Genomic DNA, 27,380 nt, shown 5'->3' on the forward strand with positions numbered 1-27,380 from the left:
CTGCAGCCCCCCGGCACCTCATGTCAGCATTTACCCTATGGCAGGGTGGGTGTGATGTGCTGTCCCAGGCGGGCGGCTGCACTTTATCCTCCTTTTCCCCTGATGTGTAGGGTGACGAGGGGCAAGCCGGGGGGAGCCAGGTGTGGGGCTGGGAACTGCTCCCCAGGGTTAATGTACCCAGCATCGCCCCCCTCACTAAGGACTGGGACGTGCTGGGGTGAGATTTTCAGAAGCACCTCGGTGACTCAGGAGCCGAAACCCCATTGAAATCAGTGGGGCACGCACACACCCCGCTACCGACTTCACAGGCTGCCGACGACGGTGGGTTTGGAATTTCAAAGCAGCCAAAGGGAGTTGGGTGGTGAAATTCCATGGACTCCCAATAACTCCCCTAGGTCCCTTTGAACTCAGGCTAGTGAGGGCTTGTCTACACGGGGAAATCGACCAGCCTAGCGATGGGTGATAATTCAGCTCTGCCTGTCAATTTCCCCTGCAGACAAGCCCCCAGTGTCACCGAAACAGCAGAGCTTTCCCCCCACCCCCCACAGAGCGGCCCCTGGGCTGCGTTAACAGCCCCGTGTCTCAGGACAGCCGCCCGTCCCCTGGGCTCGCATCACCGCACATCACGTACCGGAGCTGGCAGAGCCGTCGTGAGCTGTGAGGGAGAAGGAAGCCGGGTCAGTGTCTCGCAGAACGCAGGTCCCCGTCCTCCCCTGCCCCACACTCGTCACACACGGAGACGCCCCAGTAACGGAGCCGGATGTCGGTGTTCTGCCGTTGTGCCGGGTGCCCAGCGATGGGCGACCTACACGGAGCAGCTGGGCCCGGACGGGTACAGCCAGGGCGTGTCACTGCCCAGGACTGGCGCTAACTGGACCCGCCGCTGCAGCTCTGCAGTCTCCGAGCAGCTGTGGGGGGCTAGGGGAGGTCCCCGTTACTGGCCCAGGCTGCCTGGTACAGGGTCACCCAGCAACCGGCACGGGGGGGCTCAGCACTCACCTGCAGCCGCTTTGTAGCCGCCGTTCTTCTTCCCTGCAGAGAGAAGCAGATTGCCATGAGCCGGCTGCTCCGGGCAGGATCTGGCTGTGATCTGTGCCTGTGGCCAGAAACGAGGTGCCCGGCCCACCCCAGGCAGGACGACAGGCTCTGCAGGGACCGTTTCCCTACCTGGGTCTGGCTGCTGGGTCTGGGCAGTCAGGGCCACACACAGGTTTGGGGGTCTGGGGCATAGTCTGCAGCCCCCCAGCCATTCCCAGGATGCAAACACACAGTGGGGAGATCCAGGCGAGGTGGGGCAGAGAGGGAGCCCGCCCCACACTCATCCTGTATCGGGGGCTCCTGTCCTATGGGGCTGGGCCTGGCTCCCCCTCTGGGCACCGCGACCTGGCGCAGGGACCCGGCACCAACTCAGCTTTGGCGCTGCCACCCCACGTGCCAGGTCACAGCACCCCTCACAACGGCCGCGGCTCAGGGCCCAGAGCAAACTGCCCCTCTGCCCCCGGGCGGCCCTGGCCAGCAGCAGAGCGGGTCGGTCACACAGCCCTGACGCCGGGTCTGTACCGCGGCTTTCCTTGGGCTGCGTGCAGGGCCCAGCCAGCGTCTCCTGGCCCAGGCCCTACGGTGACGGGCACGTCACCTTGGCCCAGCACAGACGGCGCCAGCCCCCCCGGCACTTACTGAGGGAGAAACCAGCTCCCGCGACGGCAGCCGCCAGCACGAGAACCCCGAGAACGATCCCCACGATCAGCATCATGCAGGACTTGGGCACTGGAACGTGAAAGGGCCAGTGAGCAGGGGGCACCCCGAACCCTCCTTCCCTGTTACATGGGTCGGTCACCCCGCCCCCCATCAGTGTCCTGTGTGCCCCCAAAATCCTCTCACCATCCCAGGGGTCAGTCACCGCTCTACCCATCAATGCCCATAACCCCCCTTCCCGAAACCCTCTCCCCCATCCCAGCGCCAGTCCCCTCACCCCAGGGCACTCTCAGATCCTCCGGCAGGCTGGGGTGCTCCACGCAGCAGGTATAATCCGTCTCTTTGCTGGGGTCGATGTCTATGGTCGCCCGGGTCTGGTAGGTCCCATCCCCGCTGGGAACCACCCCCCACTGGATGGTCTCCTGGGGTACGGCCACCCCCTTCCTCAGCCACACGACGGCGACGCTGCGCGGGTAGAAGCCGTGCACCCGGCAGGAGAGGGTGGTGAGCCCGTCCCGGATCGGCCGGTCGCTCACCTGCACCCGCGGTCGCTCTGGGGGGAGGAGACACGGAGTTAGCGGGAACCCCTCAGCCGGATCCACTGGGGCAGCAGCAGCTGAGGGGGCTGGAATCCCCCATGGGAGGCCTTTACTCTGCCCCCTGCACAGGGAGACCCAGCAGCTGAGCCCCCCCCCCCCCACCTGTCTCAGCCCCGTGCCCACGTCTGCTCTGCCGTCCAGCCGGAGCAGGCAGCGCCCGGGCCATGGAGCGTGGGGACAACACGGCCCTGCCCTGGCCAGAGGGATGGGACCCGCTGCAGTCGCGCTCTCACGTCTGACTCATACACGGGGCTGGGGCATGGCACCCTGAGGGTCTGAGCAGGGCAGGACGGGACAGAGAGACGAATGGTGGCTCCTGCAGGGCCGTACCCAAGCGGGGACAGAGACAGCGCTCAGCATGCCGGGCATGGGGGGGAGCAGTATCTGCAGTGAGGATACATCCCTCAGTGACCCCTGGGCCTGATGTGCCCCTCCCGAACCTCTGCTCTGCAGCGTCTCCTGCCCGTACGCCAGGTACTTCTCCAGCCACTCGATGCAGGTCCCCTCCAGGTAGGCTCTGTATCCCTGAGCGATGCTCCTGTCAGCATCCCAGTTCCGTTTGGTGATCTGAGCCCCATCGTCTGCCGCTACCCAGGTCTCTCGCTCCTCGTCCAGGCTGAGGAAGTCTTGCCCATCGTAGGCGAACTGGCGAAACCCCCGGATGGAGCCGTCAGCCCGGCGCTCACAGCCGTACATCAGCTGCAGAGTGTGAAATCCTGCAACACACGGAGCCGGGACCCAGGGCTGGGTCATGATTTAACCACAGGGAGCAGGTAGCGAGTCTATCCCCAACACCCCCAGCCCCCTGTGACAGGTGCACCAGCCCCTGAGACCCCCTGCTGGAGGCCTGCCCCACTCTGCCCCAGGAAAAGAGCACTAGAGGCCAGTCCTCCAAGCTGCCTAGAGAGGCTGGCTGCAGGGAGCAGCCAATCAGGGAGCAGCAGGCTGATATAAAAGGAGCTGTGGGCAGGAGCAGTTCAGCTGCTGGCTGGAGCCAGAGGAGGAAGGCTGGTGTTGCTGGCTGGCTGCGGGAGCCGCTGGGCTGGACAGCTCAGTGCGGCTGGAGCCCAGCTGCAGGGAAGATCCTGGGGCTGTGGGGAAGTGCCCGGGGAAATGCAGCAGCAAACAAAGGAAAGCAGCAGACAGCTGCTACTCATAAGGTCCCTGGGTTGGGAGCTTGAGTGGGTCTGGGCCCCCCCCACCATTCACAGTCTCTGGGTAAAACCCTGAGCAAGGAGAAAGCCCTGGGCTCTGCTCCGTACCAGAGCAGGGCATGCTTGAGCGAGCCCCGGAGGGCTATAAGCAGGACTCTGTGCAAGGGTGTTGGACTGTGCACCCCGGGTGTGTGTGTGTGTGTTTTCCATTTGTTTCACACACGGCCTGTGTGCGACTCAGAGTCACTGAAAACCTGCCAGCAGGGGTCACCCCCCCCCATGGCAAGTGTCTGCAGCCTGGGTCTCCCTGTGCCCACCAGGCCATGCAGAGCCCCCTTGGACCCACCAGCGGCGGGTGGGTCTCCCAGTGCAGGGGGCTCTGGCTGTAGCAGGGGAAGCCCCCCCCACTGGCATTGCTCCTATCCCTGGCCCCTCACACTGTGGTCACAGCCCCACTGACCACCCCACAGCCCCACCTGCGTGGGGGGCCAGTCCCTCCATCCCCAGCCCAACCACTGCTCTTCCGAGGATTATCCCTGCTATCCGCACGGCGGCAGCTTCTCCCCCCACACCCATGAAGAGCAGGAATAGACCCCCCACCATACCCTGGCTGCAGTAACCAGGCAGGGTCACTCTGTCCCTGCCCCACAAGGCCCCATGTGGGGTTAAAGTTCCCATGAGCTACGTGTTCAGGTTTCTGAAGCACAACTCCCGGTGCCCGGCCAGCGCTGGGGCCTGCCCGTGGTGCAGGGTCGTGCAGGACAAAACTTGGGTGGTTTTTGCTCCTTTCCAGAATGGCCGCTGTGCCCCACAGCTCTCAGTGGGGCTGGAGCTGCAGGATGCCCTGTGATAAGACGGCTGCCATTTCCCCACAGCCGTGCAGGCGACAGAGCCGGCCCCGGTAAACGCGCCCCACCGTCCACTGTCAGCCTCGTACCCCGAGCCGGCTGCCCCAGCAGATGGCTGCCCCGTGGGGGGGGGACGGGGACGACACACTGGGAATGTGGGACAGCGGGCAGGGACAGAGCTGGCTGCCCCAGATACACGGGGGAGGGGCTGTTTAAAAAATGACAGCCCTGAAACCGCTCTGCTCTGAAAAGTCTCATCACTTTTTGGGCCAATCTCCTCCTATTTTGGCGCCTGACTCACAAGTTCTGTACATCGGAGGCTGGCTCGGCTGGGAGCAGGGGGAGAGGGGCCAGCCCCCCACATCCACATGCTCCTTCCTGCCCCACATGCACTGCTCCTGCCCCCCAGTTCTAGCCCAGTCCCTTCCCTGGGGCTCTCCCAGGGTCCCACACGGCGCTGCCTTGTGTGTGTGTGTGTGTGGAGGGGAGGAGAGGAGCCAGGACAGCCCGGCGTGGGGGGGACCTTAAAACTCAGTGCTGGGAGTGGGAGCTGTTCCCAGGGAAGGGGGGGGGTCTGAGTGGGGAGGCAGCACCCCCCATAGCGAGGGGCCTGGGACTGGAGAATGGGGGGCAGGAGGGAACCTGGGGGAGGCATGGGGGGCAGGAGGGAGTGCAGAGCCCCCCACCCCACATGTCAGCAGCGGGCTCAGAGGACGGGCAGACAGAGCCGGCCTCTCCCCCCAAGCCCTGACTGCTGTGGGGATGGGAGACGCGCTGGTGGCCTCTCCCCAGGGCTGAGCCCCTCTGCCTAGAGAGCTGGCAGGAACATCCCTCTGCGTCCTGCCCCACCTCTGCTCCTGTGGGGCTGGGCTGTCACCGCAGACAAGACCACGCCAGGGCGGTGCAGCCGCAGGGACCCAGCAGCTGGAGCCTGAGCCCCGGGGCCGCCTGGGTGCAGAGGAGAATCCGAGGGGCCTGATGAGTCCAGAGGCTGCCTGCACCACGGTCACTGGTGGGGCTGGAGCCCCTTATTCAACGCCAGGGATTATCAGCTCTGCCCCATGGTCGCAGTCCTGCTCCCCAGCCCTGCGCCCCCCAATGCTAAACACAGGGGCAGATCTGTGTGTGTGTGGTGGGGGGGGGGGACATCAACGGGACCCACCTCCCACAGCGCTGGGGATTGGGAAGGGTCCTCAGCCCAGGTTGGGGGGGTCTGAGACACTCTCAGAGGGGAGCCCCCTGCCCAGGAGCCAGAGGGGGATCAGGGGGTGTGTGGGAGGGGGCAGGAGGGAACCGGGGGTGTGGGGGGGGAGAACAGGGGTAAGTAGGAGGCTGCCGCGTCACCAACCCCAAGATGGCAAACGGCCAGACAGACCCACAGCCCCCGGCAGTGTCTGTTTCAGGGCAAATCCTGCTTCCCTCAGCTCTGCCCTGGGCTCCCTGGGGGGAACGGCTCCATGGGGGGACGGGCACTGGAGGAAAGGCTGAAACCCACACGCAGGCTGGGGGGCCCCCACCTTCCGCTGCTGACTGAGGGGGGCCCTTCCCAAGACCCGCCCCAGCCCCTGCCGCAGGGACATCCACCAGCTCCCTCTGCAGGCACCTCACCCCCCAACACTGCCCCACCAACTCGCACCCCCATCTGAGCCCAGCAGCAGAGGGGGAGGGGGAGCACAGCTGGGCTGGAGATGGGGGTGAAGCTCACTCCTGGGTTCCCCCCACTCCCTTGGGGCCCCTCCTGTCTTTGGATGGCAGCCAGTGGGGGTGGGGCAGGCAAGAACCGCCTCTGATCCTCCCCCCACACTGTCCCCCCCCCACCCCAGCTGCCGCCCGCCTCAGCCCACACAGGAGGAAGCCGGGAGGGGCCGAGCTGCCCCCTCACTGGGGGGAGAAGCCGGGTCAGCAGCGGCTCCAGCGCAGAGACCCCCAGAGCCACCATCAACCCTGCCCAGATCCGATAACAGCTCTGGGACTGCCGTGGGGGAGGGAGTACATGGGGGGCAGGGAGGGCCAGGACAGTGGCTGGGGTTGGGAGTGGCAAGGGGGACAGAGGCGGGGGGAGGGAAGCCCTGACTCTTTGACCCCTGGTGGCTCAGAGCAGGAGGCTGGAGCTCAGCCCCGATGTGACCACCCCCAGCTGGGGACATTTAAAGCCCGGGCGGGGTGTGGGGCCGGCGTGTGACCCGCACACGTGGGGCTGCGAGGCCAGGACTCCCCCGCTCGGGGTGTGGGGAGCGGGAGGAGGGTCAGAGCCTGGCTCAGACTCGGGGTGCGGGGGAGGCGGGACACGGACGATGACAGTTGCTGGCCTGGCCGGGGCGGGAGCCAGCGCGGGGCTGGTCTGCGCCTGGGCGGGCAGGCAGCTGAAGCGGCCACTGTGATGGGGCCTGGCCCATGGGGCTCGGCCAGGGCAGGGACCGCAGCCGGGGGGGCCAAGGGGTGCAGAGATCATGGGGGGCTGGAGGGGCAGCACGTGAGTCACTGCTGGGGCGGTCAGTAATATCCGAACCCCTCCCCCCCGTGGGTTCCCGTTGACACCAACCCCGCCCGCTCACTCACCGGCGCTCTGGTTGTAGCGCTGGCGGGCGGTCTGCAGGTTCGCGTGGTACATGGGCTGCACGCCCTGCAAGACCTGCGTCTGCCTGTCCCAGTACTGCGTGTCCTCGCTCCGCGCCAGCCACTCCGCGCGCGGCTCCATCCTCCGCGTCGCGCTGTCGTAGTGCGCGATGCGCTGCCCGTCCACGGAGCCGACGGCGCTGAACTCGGGCAGCCCCGGGCCGGGCTCCGACACCGCCGTGTAGAAATAGCGCAAAGAGTGTGTGCCGGGCCGGGGGCCTGTGGTGGGGGGGCGGGAAGGGTCAGACCAAGAGCCTGATTTCAGAGCCATTGGCTATTATCTTTGAAAGCTCGTGGCAATTGGGGGAGGTCCCTGATGACTGGAAAAAAGGAAATCTAGTGCCCATCTTCAAGAAAGGGAGGAAAGAGGAGCCGGGGAACTACAGACCGGTCAGCCTCACCTCAATCCCTGGAAAAATCATGGAGCAGGTCCTCAAGGAATCCATTTTAAGGCACTTGGAAGAGAGGAAGGTGATCAGGAACAGTCAACACGGATTCAACAAGGGTAAGTCATGCCTGACCAACCTGATTGCTTTCTATGATGAGGTGACTGGCTCTGTGGATGTAGGGAAGGCGGTGGACGTGATATACCTTGACTTTAGCAAAGCTTTTGATACGGTCTCTCACAATATTCTTATCAGCAAGTTAAAGAAGTATGGGTTGGATGAATGGACTATAAAATGGATAGAGAACTGGCTAGAGCATAGGGCTCAACGAGTAGTGATCAATGGCTCCATGTCTAGCTGGCAACCAGTCACAAGCGGAGTGCCCCAGGGGTTGGTCCTGGGGCCAGTTTTGTTCAACATCTTTATTAATGATCTGGAGGATGGGGTAGATTGCACCCTCAGCAAGTTTGCGGATGACACTAAGCTGGGGGGAGTGGTAGATACCCTGGAAGGTAGGGATAAGATACAGAGTGACCTAAACAAACTGGAGGATTGGGCCAAAAGAAATCTAATGAGGTTCAACAAAGAAAAGTGCAGAGTCCTCCACTTAGGAAGGAAGAATCCCATGCACAGCTATAGACTGGGGACCGACGAGCTGGGCAGCAGTTCTGCAGAAAAGGACCTGGGGGTAACAGTGGATAAAAAGCTGGATATGAGTCAGCAGTGTGCCCTGGTTGTCAAGAAGGCTAATGGCATATTGGGCTGCATTAGGAGGAGCATTGCCAGCAGGTCACGGGAAGTGATTATTCCCCTCTATTCGGCATTGGTGAGGCCGCATTTAGAATATTATGTCCAGTTTTGGGCCCCCCACTACAAAAAGGATGTGGACAAGTTGGAGAGAGTCCAGCGGAGGGCAACAAAAATGATGAGGGGGCTGGAGCACAGGACTTATGAGGAGAGGCTGAGGGAACTAGGCTTGTTTAGTCTGCAAAAGAGTAGAATGAGGGGGATTTGATAGCGGCCTTTAACTACCTGAAAGGGGGTTCCAGGGAGGATGGGGCTAGGCTGTTCTCGGTGGTGGAAGATGACAGAACAAGGAGCAATGGTCTCAAGTTGAAGGGGGGAGGTCTAGGTTGGACATTAGGAAAAAGTTTTTCACTAGGAGGGTGGTGAAGCACTGGAATGGGTTACCTAGGGAGGTGGTGGAATCTCCCTCCTGAGAGGCTTTTAAGCTGCGGCTGGACAAAACCCTGGCTGGGATAATTTAGCTGAGGTTAGTCCTGCTCTGAGCAGGGGTTGGACTAGACACCTCCTGAGGTCCCTTCCAACCCTCATCTTCTATGATTTTATGAAATTTGAATTTAAACTGGGTTAGTTAAACCAGTGCTAGAGGCTCTGTGGACACTCCCATCCCAGTCTAAGGTGGCTTATTCCAGTTTAGCTGAAGTCGGTTAGGTTTGTCCACCTGCAGAGTTGCACCAGTATAACTAAATGGAAACTGGTTCAGTTAAACTGGTGCAAATTCCACTGTGGAGACTCTTATTCCAATATAAGAGTGGCTTTTCTCCCCTCCCCTGCCCCAGTTTAGGCTAAATTGTGGGGAATCAGTTTAAGCTGACCAGAAGAAAGCCACTCTTCTTCCAAAATAAGAGGGTCCACAGAGGGGTTTGCACTGATTTAACTGAACCGGTTTAATTACACCAGAACGAGACTGTGTGTGGAAAAGGTCCTACTTAACCAAAGCACCGGTCTAGCAGCAGGAAGAGAAGCTGTCCCTGGTAAAGATTCAGCAGCTCGAGGCCCTTCACTTGAGGACTGAGAATTCCCACCCAGGGCCTGGTGCTCCAAGGAGACCTCCAGCAACACAGGGAAGAGGAGACTTAGAATAAAACAAGCCGGGAAAAACCCTTTGGGGCCTTCACTCTCCGTTAGGGAGCGGCAGAAACAGACACAGACCCTATTTCCCCCTCAGGTCACCTTTAGTGTAATGGGCACGGGGGTTTTTCTGCCAGTGAAGAGGGCCCAGCCAGGCACCGATGGAGCTGGTGCTGGATACACCCTCATTAAAAGGAGCCAGACCCTCTGTGATCCCATTAACGTCCTTCTCCGCACACCCGAATCCACAGGCCCCAGGGCAAAGCTCTGCCCCACTAGAGTTACACCAGCCGTGGGTGTGACCCCCTGAGCTGAGGGCCTCCCGTTTCCTCGGGGCAGGGGCAACCACTGCCCCACCTTCATTCCCTGCCCCAATGGGGCTGCACTGGGGCCCAGCCCTGTGTGTGTCAAACCCAGCCTGTGACTGAGGTGCCGCGAGGGAACAACGCCGCAGCTTGAACCACTTCAAACAAACCCCCAGAGCCAGCCGCAGCCTCACCCAGCTGCACAGCGGCTGCCGAGCTCCGGCCGGGGTGTCAGAGCTGCTGCTGCACCGAGCGCTGGGCACAGCCCTGCCATGGCAGAGTCACGTCCACACCAGGGAAAGCAGCAGGTGGCTGCCCCTCCCCCACCGGGATCCCAAAGCGCTTTATCCGCCTGTTACAAGGGATCCCAGCCGTTCTGGGCCCTGCAGTCGGACTGTGGGGCCGGCCCGGCCCCTGACCCGGGAATCTGGCCCGTGACACAAACCAGTGGATGCCTCTGGCCGGGAGCCTCGTGGGGCGTGTACAGCGCCGGGCACCGCGGGGGTCACGCCCCTCGCCGATTACTACGGCCGGGTGCCGGCCTCACCCCAGCGACTCTGCCCGGCGCGGGGAGCGCGGCGCTGTCACCGCGGCCCGTCCCGCCCGGTGCTGAGCGCAGAGCCCAGCGTGACCCCCCCCCGGCGGGTCAGAGCCAGGGTCCGTCCAGCCCCGCGCCCCGTCTGCCCCCCGCAGGTCCGGCCCCCCGCACTCACCGCAACGGGCCCCCGGCAGGGCCACGGCCCCCAGCAGCAGCAGCAGCAGGCGCAGGGCCAGCGCCATAACGCCCGGTCCGTAAGTGGTAGGGACCGGCCCGCGACTAACGGGGCAGCCTTGCCGCTGCGGCGATTGGCCGAGAGGGGACCGGCCCCTCCAATAGCGACGCGCAGTCCCGGTGACGTCACCGGTCTCTGGGCAGAACCCGGTTGGGCAGGTTGGGCTGGTGAAAGCGAAAGTCTGAGAGCGGCGCTGGGGGCACAGTGGGGGGCGGGGGGATTTGGAGGAGCTGGGAGGGGGGGCTGCGGCAAGGCTCTCACTGCGGGGGGGGCGGGTTACAGGGGAACTGACCAATCAGCTGTCAATGCGAGGGAGGGCCCAATCGGAGCTCTGTCTGAGAGGCAGATGACATGACTGACAAGGGACAGCTCGAGAGCGAGTCTGACCCCTAGGGAGCGAGTCAGTAATTTCTGCTCTGCCCCCAACGGGGAGGGGGCGTCTCTGGGCGCTGGGGTGCAAGCGAGGTTACCGTTAGGGGCCGTTCGGGAAAGTTAGTGTAACCTGCACCCCCGCTGGGGAGGGAAATGCTGGGCCAAGAGCAGCCCAGGGATAGTCAGCCAGAGCCACCCTCCCACCCTTTAGTCACTCGGCAGGCAGGGAGTTAGGTTGGAGGAGCCCCTGTGCCCTCCACCCAGGGCTTGTGGACTGTGTTAGCTGCTGCCTATAACCCTGGGGTCAGAACTCGCCCCCATTTGGCACGGGGTGGTTGGGGGCAAGCGAGTCCCGCTGTTCCCAGCACCGGGGAGGTCTCAGCTGCAGCACAGGCCCAGCCCTGGGCACCCAATGTGAAGTCCTCCTCAGGGTGATGATGGTAACAGCTGTATCAGTTGTGACTAGACCAGGCAATTTACCACATTGTCATCATGAGAGTGTACAGAAAAATAATACACCCACCACGTCCACACACCAGTAATTACTGTCCATACACCTAGTGTGCTGCACAGGTGTGCAAACAGCACCACGCTGACGTCGACGGAAAGACTCCCATTGACTTCAGCCAGCTTTGGATCCGGCCACATTTCACACGCACCGAACCCAACTTGCAGGTACGACAAAAGAAGTGTAACGGTGACACAGGCCAGACGCTGTCAGCCAGGGGCTGCAGCAGGAGGAGCCGAAGCCAGGGCTGGTCTGTATCTCACTACGCAGCACAGCCGGAGCCAGCCCCCTGCTCCCCGCATCCAGGGGCTGCCTCCCAGCTCCAGACGCCCCTGCTCAGGGCACAGGAACTGCACTGGGGGCCTGGTAAACGCGTCTCCTGCTCGAATTCCCTACCTCCTCTCCCCTTCCAGCCCTAGCTAGGTCCCAGCCAGGGCTGGTGGGTGGTTCCCAGGGGTCAGACTTTCTAGCAATACAACCCTGCCCCAGCAAGAGGTTGTACTAACAGAACCACCCCAGTAGAAGAGTCACCCACCAACGCCAAATAGCGATGCTGCAAGCCTGATCAGATTTTGTCCATTGAAATGGGCTGGCTCCAAAGTCATCAGGGTGGCTCCTCTTCGGCCATTTGATCACCTTCGCTCCTTCTTCCCTCAAGCGTTTGAGGTGAGGCTGGTGTTTTCTTCATGTCTGTTTCAATATCCCTCACTCAGACCAATTGTTCAATCATTCTTTTTGTCTACACCCACCTCAGTTGCTCAGCCATTCACACTCCAATCACTCAGCGCACACTCCTAGCTGAAGAACTCACATATTATTTTTAGAGCAAACCTTATTTCATTTCTGCCAGTGTCTGTCACAATTAGATAGATACAAAAAGCTACACTGTGCAATGTAATGTACTTAAAATAGGGTTTTTACAAATATATTGGAAGCCGGTAAAATTAACAGATAAACTGGCCAGTGGACATAGTACAGACATTTACAAACAATCTTAAAATTATACAAAGTGCAGATAGACTTGAATTAACATTTAAAAGGGTAGAACAGTAAGAGTCAGTCTGAGGTTTTAGCTTTTGATTCAGACTGATGTGCCTTTTGGTAGGAAGGGGGGGTGGTGTTTGTGGCTCTGTTCTTACATATATTTCAAAAACAAGATTTTGGCCAAACAAGAACTGGTGCTTTGTCTACACAGGCTTTGTCTACACACGAACTTGCACCAGTTCAGTCAGCGGACACTGGTTCTGGTAGAAGAAGTGGCCTTTTTTGATGTCGCTTAAGTCACTTGGGAATCAGTCTGAATCAAAACAAGCCACGTCTTACACCAGAACAAAGTGTCCACACAGAGATTTACCTGAGCACTTTAAATGAACACCTTTAGTGACACTCGTACAAATCGCACTATGACAAGGCACTGGAGTGCCCAGTGAGCTGACAGCAGGATTTCGAGGAGAGATGTCATCTTAATACCTTCATCAGTGCCGACATAGAAACCTGGAGCTATGATCCAATCAAAGCAAACAGAAGAGCCTGCGCTGCCCCCAGCACTCTGCTACCAGTTCATCCCAGTCACCCGTGGTACTTCCTTCTGTACTAACAAGACCCGCAGCGCTGTGAGTTAATGTTTGCAAAACCAGGGTAATTATGCAGAAATCAAGCGATCAGCCACCCCAGAGAACCCAGCCCTGCAGTCCAGGCACCTGCAATGGGAAGTGGAAGCTGCAGTTGGTGTCTCAGAGCCGGCGTTTCACCCGGTACAATCACGGCAAAGGGCTGAAGGTGCTGACGAGCTGTGGCATTGCCAGGAGCCTGATCTGCTCCGGTCTCTCTCCTGGTGTCTGGCTGCGCAGGGGCCGACCAGCTCCGTTATGCTGCAGAAACGAGACAGGGAGACCCAGAGCCGGGAGTCAGTGTGAGCAGAGTCAGCAACGCCAGCTCCGTGGCTGGGCGCTCGGTGTCACGCTCTGACTGGGGCTACAGCCTGCGCCGAGGGGGGTACAGCTGTGCAGTGTCCCCAGCTACAGCGATCCCTGGCCCCTGCCGCTAGTGCAGAACAGTGACAGCCCAGATCTGCCCTCTGGCAGAGTCACCGAGACACAATGGGCCCCCCCAGCTCTCCAGAACCCCTCCCTGCAGAGGGGGGATGCAGGCATGCCCTTTCACTCAGCACCCTGGCCTGATTGCAGGATGCTCAGGGCTCCCCAGGGCTGGCTGGTCAGAGGGGCAGGGCCTGGGGGCCGAGGGGCAGGGGTCTCCCCCTAGAGGCCTCACTGAGTCCCCCTGGTTGGTTCCCCTCACTTACCCCTGACACCGGTGTCAGATCCCTGGTTACTTCCTGGGAGAGAAGGAGAAGGGGGTGTTAGCATCTCTGGCACACATCGGGTCCCGATCCCCCCCAGCACCTCGTGTCAGCGTTTACCCCATGGCAGGGTGGGTGTGATGTGCTGCCCCAGCCGGGCGAGCCAGGGGGAGTCAGGTGTGGGGCTGGGAACTGCTCCCCAGGGTTAATGTATCCGGCATCGCCCCGCTCACTAAGGACTGGGACGTGCTGGGGTGAGATTTTCAGAAGCACCTCGGTGACTCAGGAGCCGAAACCCCATTGAAATCAGTGGGGCTGGGACGCCTACATCACCCCCAATCGGTGCACGACACGTCCCAGCACCCCACACCCAACTCCCGGCCACAGCAGGAGGCGGCAGGGCTAGACACAGACACCGCCAGGGCCGAGTCTGCAGTGGGGCTGGGGTGCCTCTGGCTGCAAACCCCCCACTGGCACAGCTGTGTCCGTATGCACACACACGCACAGCTACCGACTTCACAGGCTGCTGACGACGGCGGTTCGGAATTTCAAAGCAGCCAAAGGGAGTTGGGTGCTGAAACTCCTCAGACGCCCAATAACTCCCCTACGCTCCTTTGAACTCAGTCTAGTGAGGGCTTGTCTACACGGGAAAATCGACCAGCCTAGCAATGGGTGATAATTCAGCTCTGCCTGTCAATTTCACCCGCGGACAAGCCCCCAGTGTCACCGAAACAGCAGAGCTTCCCCCCCCCGTCCCCCACAGAGGGGCCCCTGGGCTGCATTAACAGGCCCCGTGTCTCAGGACAGCCGCCCGTCCCCTGGGCTGTGTCACCGCACGTCACGTACCGGAGCTGGCAGAGCCGTCGTGAGCTGTGAGGAGAAGGAAGCAGGGTCAGTGTCTCGCAGAACGCAGGGTCCCCTCCTCCCCTGCCCCACACTCGTGACACACGGAGACGCCCCAGTAACGGAGCCGGATGTCGGTGTTTTGCCGTTGTGCCGGGTACCCAGCGATGGGCGACCTACACGGAGCAGCTGGGCCCGGACAGGTACAGCCAGGGCGTGTCACTGCCCAGGACTGGCGCTAGCCGGACCCACCGCTGCAGCTCCCCAGCCTCCGAGTGGCCGTGGGGGGCTAGGGGAGGTCCCCGTTACTGGCCCAGCCTGCCTGGTACAGGGTCACCCAGTGACCGGCACCGGGGGGGGGGAGGGGGGGTTAAGCACTCACCTGCAGCCGCTTTGTAGCCGCTTTTCTTCTTCCCTGCGGAGAGAAGCAGATTGCCATGAGCCGGCTGCTCCGGGCAGGACCTGGCTGTGATCTGCGCCAGTGGCCAGAAACGAGGTGCCCGGCCCACCCCAGGCAGGACGACAGGCTCTGCAGGGACCGTTTCCCTACCTGGGTCTGACTGCTGGGCCTGGCTCCCCTTCTGGGCACCGCGACCTGGCGCAGGGACCCAGCACGAACTCAGCTTTGGCGCTGCCACCCCAGGTGCCAGGTCACAGCACCCCTCACAACGGCCGCGGCTCAGAGCAAACTGCCCCTCTGCCCCCGGGCGGCCCTGGCCAGCAGCAGAGTGGGGCAGTCACACAGCCCTGACGCCGGGTCTGTACCGCGGCTTCCCCTGGGCTGCGTGCAGGGCCCAGCCAGCGTCTCCCGGCCCAGGCCTTACGGTGACGGACACTGCACCACGGCCCAGCACAGACGGCGCCAGCCCCCCCCGGCACTTACTGAGGCAGAGAACAGCTCCCGCGACGGCAGCCGCCAGCACGAGAACCCCGAGAACGATCCCCACGATCAGTGTCACGCAGGACTTGGGCGCTGGAACGGGAAAGGGCCAGTGAGCAGGGGACACCCCGAACCCTCCTTCCCTGTTACATGGGTCGGTCACCCCGCCCCCCATCAGTGTCCTGTGTCCCCCCCAGAAACCCTCTCCTCCCATCCCAGCGCCAGTCCCCTCACCCCAGGGCACTCTCAGATCCTCCGGCAGGCTGGGGTGCTCCACGCAGCAGGTATAATCGGTCTCTTTGCTGGGGTCGATCTCTATGGTCGCCCGGGTCTGGTAGGTCCCGTCCCCGCTGGGAAGCACGTCCCACTGGATGGTCTCCTGGGGCACGGCCACCCCCTTCTTTAGCCACACGACGGCGACGCTGCGTGGGTAGAAGCCGTGCACCCGGCAGGAGAGGGTGGTGAGCCCGTCCCGGCTCGGCCGGTCGCTCACCTGCACCCGCGGTCGCTCTGGGGGGAGGAGACACGGAGTTAGCGGGAACCCCTCAGCCGGATCCCCTGGGCAGCAGCAGCCGAGGGGGCTGGAATCCCCCATGGGAGGCCCCGGCTCAGCCCCCTGCACAGGGAGACACAGCAGCTGAACCCCCCTCCCCCCGCACCTGTCTCAGCCCCGTGCCCAGGTCTGCTCTGCCGTCCAGCTGGAGCAGGCAGCACCAGGGCCATGGAGCGCGGGGACAACACGGCCCTGCCCTGGGCAGAGGGATGGGACCGGCTGCAGCCGCGCTCTCACGTCTGACTCATACACGGGGCCGGCCCAGCACCCCGAGGGCTCTGCTCGGTGGGGGGATCTGAACAGGGCGGGTGGGACAGGAGATGAACAGCGGCTCCTGCAGCTACGCTGGGGCCTCGCCCGATGGGGACAGAAACACCCTGGCACAGACAGCGCTCAGCATGCCGGGCGTGGGGGGAAGCAGTGTCTGCAGTGAGGATACACCCCTCAGTGACCCCCTGGGCCTGATGTGCCCCTCCCGCACCTCTCCTCTGCAGCGTCTCCCGCCCGTAGGCCAGGTACTTCTCCAGCCACTCGATGCACTCCTGCTCCAGGTAGGCTCTCCGTGTCTGAGCGATGCTCCTGTCAGCCTCCCATTTCCGTTTGGTGATCTGAGCCGCGTCATCTGCCGCTACCCAGGTCTCTTGGTCCTTGTCCAGGCTGATGAAGTCTCGTCCATCGTATCCATACTGAAAATAGCCCCTGATGGAGCCGTCAGCCCAGAGCTCACAGCCGTACATCAGCTGCAGAGTGTGAAATCCTGCAACACACGGAGCCGGGGCCCAGGGCTGGGTCATGATTTAGCCACAGGGAGCAGCTAGCGAGTCTCTGCCCAGCACCCCCAGCCTCCGAGATCCCCTGCTGCAGGCCTGCCCCACTCTGAGCAAGGACAGTGTTGCTGGCTGGCTGCGGGAGCTGCCGGGTTGGACAGCTCAGTGCGGCTGAAGCCCGGCTGCAGGGAAGATCCTGGGGCTGTGGGGAAGTGGCCCAGGGAAATGCAGCAGCAAGGAAAGGAAAAGCGAGGCCCCTGGCTCAGCAAAGAGAAGCCCGGAGCTGAGGGTGCACTGGGGGCTGGGGGGACGAGAACAGCTCAGCCGGGTCCCCAGCCCCCTCACACTGCCCCCCTGCACACACAGCTCCAGCCCAGCCGGGTGCCGGTTCCCCCAGCGACGGGGGGAGGGGCCCAGCCTGAGACAGGCCCGACACTGGGGGAGCTGAGCAACCCACTCTGACACTCGGGGCCTGTGGGCGTCGTCAGCCCCCTCCCGGGTCCCTGGGGCTCAGGCCTGGCCCATAGCTGCAGGCAGGAGCGACCCCATTACCCAATTCTGAGGCAGGCAGGGCCTTGACCTGACCCTGGAGCAGGCTGGGCACAGAGCGCACCCCAACTGCACGGGGACCCCAATGTTACAGGCTGGGCCGGCTGCCTGGGCCCCCCACACAGCACCTCTCACAGCCCAGACACCAGGGGGCTGGGCCCTGGCCGCAGGGAGACGAGCCAGCTAAAACAAACTCCTCCTTGTGCAGGGGGTTGCTCTCCCCACTGGAGTCCCCCCCAGTCCCCAATTACCCAGCATCTCCCCTGCCCTCCCCCTCCAGCCCCTGATCCCTGTTCATTCCCAGCCAGGACAGTCTCCTCCGCAGCACCTGCATCGCCCCTGCCCCCCAACTGGGGGTGCCCCCTCGATGCCCTCCTGGCCTATGTCACCCCCTGCTGCCTTCCTTCAACTGCTCCTGCCCCTCCAATCCCCCTGCCTCAGCCCCAGCCCCCTGCACCTCCTCTGTGCCCCACCCCAGCCGAGGGGCGTTTTGGGTGGGAGGGGCAGAGGCAGCAGCCGACCCAGTTCTCACCACAGGGGAGGGGGCAGGGAGACCCGGTACAGCAGCCCTGCCCCACCTGCCCCCTGACAGCCATGGGTCAGTCTGCTCCCCCCCACCCAGCCTGGGAAGGGGGGGGACCCTGCTGCAGTTGGCACCCCAGCCCTGGGGGGAGTGAAGAACCCCTGGCTGTGGGGGAGGCCAGATTTGCTTTGCAGCTGCTCTGCACATGCGCAGGGTGTGGGGTGAGTCAGGGTGGGCGGGGGGGGGCGAGCAGGGAGCTGAGGAAGGGGGGCTAGCAGCCCTGCACCCCTTGCCCACCCACGAGGCTGGGGGGGCACACAGGGGAGGGGCAGACAGCGGTCCGGGCCCAAAGCTCTCTCTCTCCCCAGCACTGCCCCCCATGCTGGTCAAAGAGGGGGCTGGTGGAAGACTGGTCGGGGTGATGATCCAGGCCCTGCTCTAGGACAGGGCACCCCGGGTTCAATCCCGGCTTGGCCAAGGCTCCGTGTGTGACCGTGGGCCAGTGGCCCAGCCTCTCGCTGCTGCGTGCCCAGCTGGGCACTGGGAATACCTGCCCTGCACTGCCCCACAGGAGGGGAGGACACAGATCAGGGCATGATGGGCTGGGAGCCCCCCGGGAAAAGCCCGGCCTGGAAGCTGGGCATTGCTATTAACGGCACATGCCAGTGAGCTGGGCTGCACAGAGCATCAGGGGGACTGGGGGCAGAGTGGGGAAATGGCGGAGGTGGAGACGCAGGAGGGGAGTTGTAGGGTGCCAGGGAATAGGGGGCCCAGGTGAGGGGAAAGCCTGAGGCTACAGCAAAGAGGCAGAAGGGTGAACGTGGGGCAGGGGCATGTGGGGAGCACAGAAGAGGGGAGACCCCCCCCCTTTTCAGGGACTCTAGGGTTCCTGTGGTGTCCCCTCACCTCTGCCAGGGGGGCTGGGGACGGAAGCTGCAGGGAGGCAGCTGCACAGCGGGGGAAGGGGCAGTGGGGGTGTTGGCCAAAATCTTGTTTTTGAAAAATACATGAAAGAACAGAGCCACAAACACGCCCCCTCCCTTCCTACTAAGAGGCACTTCAGCCTGACACACTAACTTTAATCAAAAGTTAAAACCTCAGCTGACTCTTACTGTTCTACCCTTTGAAATGTTAATTTTTACTCACTTTCAATATATTTGTAAGTATAAGAAGCCACACTGTGCAATGTAAGATATCTACTGTCAATTGTGAAAGCCACTGGCAAAAACGAAATCATGTTTGCTTTAAAATAATATGTGAGTTCTTCAGCTAGGAGTGTGCACTGAGTGATTGGAGTGTGAATGGCTGAGCAACTGAGGTGGGTGTAGACAGGGAGAGTGATTGAACAATTGGTCTGAGTGAGGGATGTCAAAATATGATGAAGAAAACACCAGCCTCACCTCATACGTTTGAGGGAGGAAGAAAGGAGTGAAGATAATAACTTTTACCACTCAACTGGCCAAAGAGGAGCCACCCTGATAACTTTGGAGCCAGCCCACTTCAAAGGACAAAATCGGATCAGGTTTGCAGCAATGTGGGTGATTGAGGATCACACGAAGTGCAGATGCAGCAGGACAGAGCAAAAACCCATAGACTGACATGGGGTCTTTTCCCTATAAAACGGGACAGAAAGATGAAGGCTGAAGGTTCAGGTCTACATCACCAACCAGCCAGGAGTACCGGTGCCATCGGCAGAGCCTGGCTCCTCACCCTCGTGCTGCAGTCACCTGGCCAGTGACTACCACCAGCACCGAGAGACTGGTAACTAGAACATCTGTGAGACCCCTGGACGTGTTTGTCTGTCTGCCTGTCCGTGTGTGTGTGTGAGTGTGAATGAAAGTACCAATTGAGACATTTGTCTCTGTAATTGTAGAATTGATACAATGTTGATCCTGTTTTCCTAGTGTTACATTATTAATACTATTTCACTAAGGTAAAGAAGGATATTGATGTTGTTAACGTGTTGATACTTTTCTTTTCTTTGATGCTATTGACCAAGTTTCTGTATTCACAATAAACGCGGCTTGTTGCCTTATCCCCTGAAAAGATCCTGTGACATTTGTTATTTGGGTAACAGGGGCAGGACCCCCAGGGGGGGGGGGGGGGGGGACGGGCTGCTCTCTGCCCTGCTCATGCTGGCCATTTCCCCCCCCCCCACACACACACACACACACTGCCTGGCTGTTCGCTCCCACCCTGGCACCACTCCCCCCACAGGAGACAAACCAGAGCCAATAACCCTGGCACGGCCCCACCCAGCACTGCAGGGGGCGCTGCCCTGCCCAATGAGCAGTTTGGGGGCAATGGCCCCCCACATTTGATTTTTTTTTTTAAATCCCCACCACCTTGAGCTGCCCAGCCCTGCCCCCAAGCGCCCAAACCTCAGTAGCATACTGAGGGAGGGGGCCATGCCCCCTGGCGCTGGCCTGCAGGGGGCACTGGCCGGACCCTCCTCGGAGGAACTGCCCCCCCGACATCCCCAGCAGCTGCAGCGGCCCAGCCCCTCTGCCTCCTGCGCTGGGCTCAAGGAGGGAGCCAGGAATGTCAGTGGGTGGGGCCTGGCCAGCACCCCCCCATGCAAGCACTATCACCCCCTCAGAATGCCACTGCTGCCACACCCACCAGCCCCACAGGGGGAGGGGGAGGCAGTGAAAAATAGGGCCAAAGGACCCCTCCACCCCGCAAAGCACTGCCGCTGATGGGGGGGGTCATGCTCCCCCCATAGGATGCCCTGACCTCCCCACCCCTGGCCCCACATTCACTATTCAAACGCTGCCTCTGCCTTTCCCCAGGGCTGCCGAGTCTAGGCAGCAGGGCAGGGCCTGTCCCGCACTGTCTGTGCAGCTCCCAGCACCCTGCCAACTCCCCCAGCCGCACTGTGCAGCCCTAACACCCATGAAGCATTTTAAAAGGTGCGCGGGTGCAGGAGGCTGGGGAGTGGCAGGGCAGGGAGGCGAGGTAGGGCAGCTCCAGGGGAGAGGGTTGAGCGGCAGCTGTCTCAGGGCTAGTCCAGGGGAGGGAGCCTGTGTGCTGTGTGCAGGGCTGGTGCAGTGTGACCCCCAGATGCACAAACACTCTGGGATGGGGGGGATAGTGTGTCCTGTCCCCCTCCCCCCCAAAGCCTCAGCCACAAGAAGGCAAAACAAAGTATCCCCACATTAAAAACTGATTCCTACTGACTGGAAGTTTCCTCTGGGGGTTACGGGGGCCACAGATCTGGCCCCCCAACCTTCTGCAGCCCCAGCAGCACAGCCAGACCTGCCAGGTGCTGTTGGGGGGGGGGGAGGGGGGCGGCGGAATTCCAATGCAGAGCTGGCCTGTGGGGACAGCTTCCCACACCCAGGACAAGGGTCCCTGCAGGCCATGTGTCCAGAACAAGCCTCTGGGCATGGCCACAACAAGTGGAGAGTCCCTGCGGCAGAGGAACCAGGGCATGGACCCACCTGGGCTGTTTATCCAACCAGCCAGAGAAACGCTCCAGCCAAGGAGTCGGGTCGTGGCCTGTGACTGCGAGGAAATGGCCAGGCGGGCAGGACATGTTTTCCTCTTCATTTCCCAGCTACGCAGCCACAGCCCCGTAGCCCAGGGGATTCCCACCGCGGGAGCCCCAGGGCGAGTCCCACAGAAGCACAGCCGGGCGCTCAGCTCCTTCTCTGCCATGGCAGAGCTCAGCGCCAGCCCCTCCTATGCAGGCAGCGTGGCTGGTGCTGAGTGTCCAACTGTGCACGGGGGGAAGGTGTGAGCGGGGCAGGCAGATCTCACCCTGCAGGGCGCAGGATCCTCGGCCCGGAGGCTGCTGCCGCTCTGGACGCGGGGCGCGGATGCGGGTGCTGGGCAGGCTGGGATGTGGAGGCTGCAGCATCTCAGCCAGCCTGGCCCAGCAGGTTTGAGGCTGTTTCCCTTCTGCTGGCGGCTGGCAGAGAACAGACTGAGCACTGCCCCGCACAGAGCCCGGGTGTGACGGACGCGGAGCTCGAGGGTCCATGAACACCCAGCCTGCGCCAGAGCCTGCCCAGTGAGACGGAGCTGGGCAAAGAGGGGGAGGCGCCGTTCCTGGGGCCCTGCGAGAACAGGGGCAGTTTCTGGGCTGGACACCACATCTCCGTTGGAAGAGCCCCCGATCGCTGGGAACACACAGCACTGAGCCGTAAGGGAGAAGGCCCCAAACTCCCACCCCCGGGGGAGGGGACGGCTCCCAGGAAGGGCACCTGACATGGTCCGGAGGGGCTCCAAGGGCCTGAGTCAGGGTGTGAAGGTCCCACGGCGACACTCAGCGAGCGCTGGCAGGATGGAGCCAGGATGCAGCTGTGAGGAAACGTCCCCGTCACAGAGACCCTCTGCCGGTCAGTAGTGTCTTCACTGAGCCCTGTGCCCCCCCACGGGTCCCTCCCCTGACAGCAACCCCCGCCCGCGCACTCATCCGTGCTCTGGTTGTAGCGCTCACGCAGCGTGTTCAGGCTCACTCGGTACGCGGTCTGCCAGCCCCGCGAGTTCTGCGTGCGCCGCTCCCAGTACTCCGGGCCCTCGTTCCGCGCCAGCCACTCCGCGCGGGGCACCTTCCTCCGCGTCTCGCTGTCGTAGCGGTCGGTGAGCTGCCCGTCCACGTAGCCGTCAACGCTGAACTGGGGCAGCCCCGGGCCGGGCTCCGACACCCCCGTGTAGAAATAGCGCAAAGAGTGCGGGCCGGGATCTGTGGGGACAGGGGGGTCAGAGCTGCCAGCGCCAACCGGGACCAACACTGAATGGACCAGGACAGACCGCCTCCCTCAGTGGCAGCAGGGTGGGGCCTGTGGGGGAGGAGGGGACGGAGAGCAGGGAGGGGGGTGTGAGGCAGAAGGGGGCAAGGCCCCATGCACCAGCCTGACTGGAGGGAGGATGGGGGAGAGGCCAGGAGGCTGAAGGGTCTGTGAAGAAGGGACAGAGGCCCAGGATGGGGCGCAGGGAGACGGGGAAGAGGGCCATGGCTGGATGGGGCTGTGGGGAGGGGCAGGGCCTATGGGAGGGGGAGTATGATTGGCAGATTGGTGTGGGTAGGAGGAGGGGCTGGTTATGCGGGGAACTCAGCACATTGTGCTAGGAGGAGCCCCCAGCAGAGGGGGCAGGAGATGAAGCTGGGGCAGGGGCTGCAGGGTGGGGGGTCATGCTGGGGCTGTCCCCAGGGCCCCTGTAGGGATCAGGGCCCCCGTTGTGCAAGGCGCTGCATGGGCCCTGCCCCACAGAGCTCACAGGCTGATGTCCCCTCCCTGCCATCAGGTTCACCCCACAGGTCCACAGGCAGGATCAGGGCCAAGGGGGGGAGGGGCACAGATCAGACAAAGGGCCTGGGGTGCAGAGACTGATCCTCAGTCCCCTCCCCCTCCCCACACCTTATCCCTGAGCAAAGTCACCCACAAACACACATTCCGCTGCCACCCTCCCCAGACCCACAACTCCCAGCTCTGCCTCGGCCCCACACCTGTTTGCTCCTGCCCCAGCTGCAGGCTGGGTCGGGCTCGGACATCTCCCTGGGGGTGTCCAGTCACCAGCTCAGGCTCAGTGTGGTTACATCAGAGCTGCCCACCCTCCCCCAGACCTGCCTGCTGCCCCCCCACACCCCACACCCCTGCCTGCCAGTCACACCCGGAACCGGCTGTCACCTCGCACCCGCACCTCGCGCTGGGCCCTCCAGCCAGGCCCTGTCTGCACCTCACTGCTTCTCTCTGCAGAGCAGCTCTGAGCCGGCCTGTCCCAGCCGCCCCCACAGCTAAACCCGGCCAGGCTCTCCCCATCTCGTGTCTGGACCCACGGGACATCCTGCCCCGGCTGTGACACACGCAGCCTCACCCCGCTCAGACCAGTCACCGCGCGGCTCAGAGACCATCTCCAGCCCCTCCCTCTGAGCACAGCTCCCTTCGCTCGGTGCCAGCCCAGCTCCATCTTCTACCGCAGCAAACAGCAGCTGCCGCACGTCACTCCTGGGGCCCTTCCTGACCTGTCCCCTCCTGCCCCATCATCTCATTGGGTACCCAAACGTCGCCTCTCACCCCCCATCAGCCACAGCCCAGCCTTCATCGCTCACTTCTTACAGTCACAAACAGCCCCTTCATGCTGTCTGCCGCGCTGCCCCCCCTTGGGAGGAGCTACCACAAACACCTGCAAAACTACCTCATCAGCCTCCAAAATCCTCCACAACACAACACAACACGACACCCTCCTTTGCCAGGGTGCCAACACAACCAGACAACGGCCACTGCTGCGCAGAGACCCCAGCCTGTCGCCTGCCCTGCATTGCCTCATTGTAGGCCCCCATCTGTCTATAGCCCTCTGTCCTCTCCTGTCCTGCTCAGATGGGACCATAGTTTGTTCTGTCTGTACAGCGCCTGGCGCAGTGGGGCCTGGACTATGACTGAGGTTTCTGGGCACTGCCAGAAAACAACAAATAATGATGATGACAGCAGGGCCGATAGCTCTTCTTTTAAAAATGGCTGGTTCCCCTACCCCCCCGCCCATGAGAAAGGCCCATCTTGTTGACCCTGTTTTTCCTGAAAGACTCTATGGGGCAGTTGAACTGGGGAGGGGACCCCGGGGGTGGGGGGTGGGGGTGGGCCATGAAACCCAAGAAAACGAGAGGGGAAGGAATTATTATTTCCGATTGGGGTCCCTGCCCTGAACCGCTCACACTCAGGCCGGCTCTACCAGGTTCTGCTCTGATTTCACTATTTCAGTTCGGGGCTGGGACTTGGTTTTTCATTTGTTTCTTTTCCCAAACTAGCAGCAGTGCAGTTATTTGGGTACACGGAGCGTGACACCAGGACAGCTCACTGCTGTAAACGTGGGGGAAGGATCTGTGCCAGTTTCACTGTGTCCATGGTAAGTGCTCGTACAGACTTAGCTGTGCTGGGTTCAAACTGTAAATGTAAATGTGGTACAAACAACCAGTCCTAAAAGATCCATTACAACTGTTTACACTTCGTTGTTAACACCTCGGCCTTGTCTACACACACGTTCACACCAGTTTAAGTTGAAGTGTGAATTTAAACTGGTTTAGTTAAACCAGTGCAAGAGGCTGTGTGGACACTCCCATTCCAGTCTAAGGTGCCTTTTTCCAGTTTAGCTGAAGTCGGTTCGGTTTGTCCACCTGCAGAGTTGCACCAGTATAGCTAAATGGAAACCGGTTCAGTTCAACTGGTGCAAAGTCCCCTATGGAGCCTCTTATTCCAATATAAGAGTGGCTTATTGGAGGATGGAGAATTCCCACCCAGGGCCTGGTGCTCCAAGGAGACCTCCAGCAACACAGGGAAGAGGAGACTTAGAATAAAACAAGCCGGGGAAAAACCCTTTGGGGCCTTCACGCTGCATTAGGGAGCAGCAGAAATGGACACAGACCCTATTTCCCCCTCAGGTCACCTTTAGTGTAATGGGCACGGGGGGCGGTTTCTGCCAGTGAAGAGGGCCCAGCCAGGCACCGATGGAGCTGGTGCTGGATACAACCTCATTAAAAGGAGCCAGACGCTCCGTGATCCCATTAACGTCCTTCTCCGCACACACCTGACTGCACAGGCCCCAGGCCAAAGCTCTGCCCCACGGGAGTTACGCCAGCCGTGGGTGTGACCCCCTGAGCTGAGGGCCTCCCGTTTCCTGGGTGCAGGGACAACCACTGCCCCCCTTTAATTGCCCCCCTTTAATTCCCTGCCTCAATGGGGCTGCACTGGGGCCCAGCCCTGTGTGTGTCAAACCCAGCCTGAGACTGAGGTGCCGCGAGGGAACAATGCCGCGGCTTGAACCACTTCAAACAACCCCCCAGAGCCAGCCGCAGCCTGACCCAGCTGCACAGCGGCTGCCAAGCTCCAGCTGGAGTGTCAGAGCTGCTGCTTCACCGAGCGCTGGGCACAGCCCTGCCATGGCAGAGTCACGTCCACACCAGGGAAAGCAGGAGATGGGTGCCCCTCTCCCACCCCACCCCATGGGGATCCCAAAGCGCTTTATCCGCCTGTTACAGGGGATCCCAGCAGCACAGATGCAGCAGCTGTTCCGGGCCCTGCAACGGGAGCTTGTGCCCAAACTGAGACCCCCTTAACACAAAGATCCTGGGCTCTCACCTCTCCCCCCAGACACACAGCGAGGAGCCAGGGGATTACATGTCTCCACCGAGCTGACACCTGTACACACTTGTCTCCTCCACAGACAGGACCCAGCTGCCCACGGGTGTGGCTGACACAGCTCAGCCTTACGCAGCCAAGGACAAGCCACGCTCAGGCACTCCAGACATGGGTTAAATCCAGCACGACAACCCCCCCGGGCGCCAGTGACACTGGGTGAGCTCCCAGATGCCTTTTCCCCTCCCTCACTTGTGTCGGGGGGGGGGGGGGGGGGGAAGGGAAGGGAAGGAGGAAGAGGGTTAATTTGCTCCCTTTCCCCAGCTGCCAGCCTGTGCCCTGCACACACGAGTGGTGCCCCAAAGCCCAGGCCCGTCCTGTGCCCCCGCGGGATGGAGCAGCCTGGGCAGCACCTGGCACAGGGATCCCCCCAGCCTGTGAGCAGGAGCAGCAACTAGGCGCCCAGGGGCCATATCCAGCCACAACTGCTTCTGAACAGACCCCAGGGTAGCGTTGGGCTGGGGGGCATGTGCAGCGCCGAGCACCACGGGACCGCGCCCCTCGCCGGTGATTACAGCCCGGTGCTGAGCGCAGAGCCCAGCGTGACCCCCACCCCGGCTGGGTCAGAGCCAGGGTCCGTCCAGCCCCGCGCCCCGTCTGCCCCCCCCGCACTCACCGCAAAGGGCCCCCGGCAGGGCCACGGCCCCCAGCAGCAAGAGGCGCAGGGCCAGCGCCATAACGCCCGGTCTGTACCCCGCGGGACTCGAACCCTCGGCCCGGCTGTCACACTCCGTCCAACCCGCGACGCTACCTCCACAGAACCCCGCGAACAGCTGCGAGCCTGGCCTGCTGCCGCTACTTATAGCCGGAGCCTCCTGGCTGTGGGGATTGGCCGAGAGGGGACCGGCCCCTCCAATAGCGACGCGCAGGCCCGTCGCGTCACCGGTCGCTGGGCAGAATCCGGCTGGGCAGGTTGGCCCGGGGAAAGCGAAAGTCTGTGAGCAGCGCTGGGTGCAGCGGGGAAACCCGGGCAGCTCCCCGCCCCCACCCCTGACCCCCACCCCCGGCCACGGGCCCCGCCACCCCAGCCAGTGCACCCCAGGCCCGGCCGGCTCGGGCAGACGGGCCGCTCCGGGGTCGGGAGCCCGCCCGTTACTGGTGGGGAGCGTGTGTCTACACGGGCTAGAACACGACACGCGCCCCTCCCCCGGCCGGGCACAGACGGGTCCCCGGTTCAAGCTTTTCTCCGCACCCCACGGGCTGCAAACGGCTCGGACCGAGGAAGGCCGAAACCCCCCCCCCAGTGACTGTCAGCTCCCTCTGCAGCAGGGCAGGGTCCCTGGCTGGGGCGTCGCTGTCCCCCCGTCTCTGCCCCATGAGCTGAGGGTGTCGGTGACCCGGGCAGAGGTTCGGGGGCTGTTCCCGGAGCGGGGGGCAGGCTGTGGGGCTGCACCGTGCAGAGGGTCAGACGGGATGATCACAATGGGCCCTTCTCGCCTTGGCCTCCAGGAACTTCAGGCACTTGCTTCATTTAATTAGTTAATTGAGCCCCCTCCCCCCACCCCTCTGTGATAACACCATAACCCAGCGCTGCCACAGCGTTACCGGCCCGTGTCGTGGCTGGGCAGAGAGGACAGTGATTTACTGAGAGACAACAGCAGAGCGGGGAAAATCCAGGAATCCCGGCAGCTCTAACCACTAGCCCCCACTTCCCTCCCAGAGCTGGGGACAGAGCCCAGGAGTCCCGGCCCCCAGCTCTA

General features: G+C 62.2%; 2 protein-coding genes across 2 annotated transcripts; both read right to left on the reverse strand.

Moving 5' to 3' along the window:
- Positions 1–631: 631 nt before the first annotated feature.
- Positions 632–7,212, reverse strand: LOC137166246 (class I histocompatibility antigen, F10 alpha chain-like; the record flags this gene model as incomplete). Its single annotated transcript, XM_067567901.1, has 6 exons — positions 6,856–7,212; positions 2,735–3,010; positions 1,973–2,248; positions 1,678–1,767; positions 1,000–1,032; positions 632–655 (listed from the first exon to the last, which is right to left on the reverse strand). Coding segments are annotated over exons 1-6 (1,027 nt in total), but the record flags the coding sequence as incomplete, so codon positions are not given.
- Positions 7,213–11,875: 4,663 nt separating this feature from the next.
- Positions 11,876–26,436, reverse strand: LOC137166247 (major histocompatibility complex class I-related gene protein-like). Its single transcript, XM_067567903.1, has 9 exons — positions 26,297–26,436; positions 21,948–22,235; positions 16,188–16,463; positions 15,388–15,663; positions 15,157–15,246; positions 14,656–14,688; positions 14,277–14,300; positions 13,434–13,466; positions 11,876–13,002 (listed from the first exon to the last, which is right to left on the reverse strand). Exons 1-9 carry the CDS (start codon positions 26,355–26,357, stop codon positions 12,998–13,000), a joined length of 1,086 nt encoding a protein of 361 aa, XP_067424004.1. The 5' UTR covers positions 26,358–26,436; the 3' UTR covers positions 11,876–12,997.
- Between the last annotated feature and the right edge of the window lie 944 nt (positions 26,437–27,380).

This window comes from Emydura macquarii, unplaced genomic scaffold (genome assembly GCF_026122565.2).
Source record: "Emydura macquarii macquarii isolate MOO-44397 ecotype Brisbane River unplaced genomic scaffold, CSIRO-AGI_Emac_v2 contig_2813, whole genome shotgun sequence".
Taxonomy (NCBI): Eukaryota; Metazoa; Chordata; order Testudines; family Chelidae; genus Emydura; species Emydura macquarii.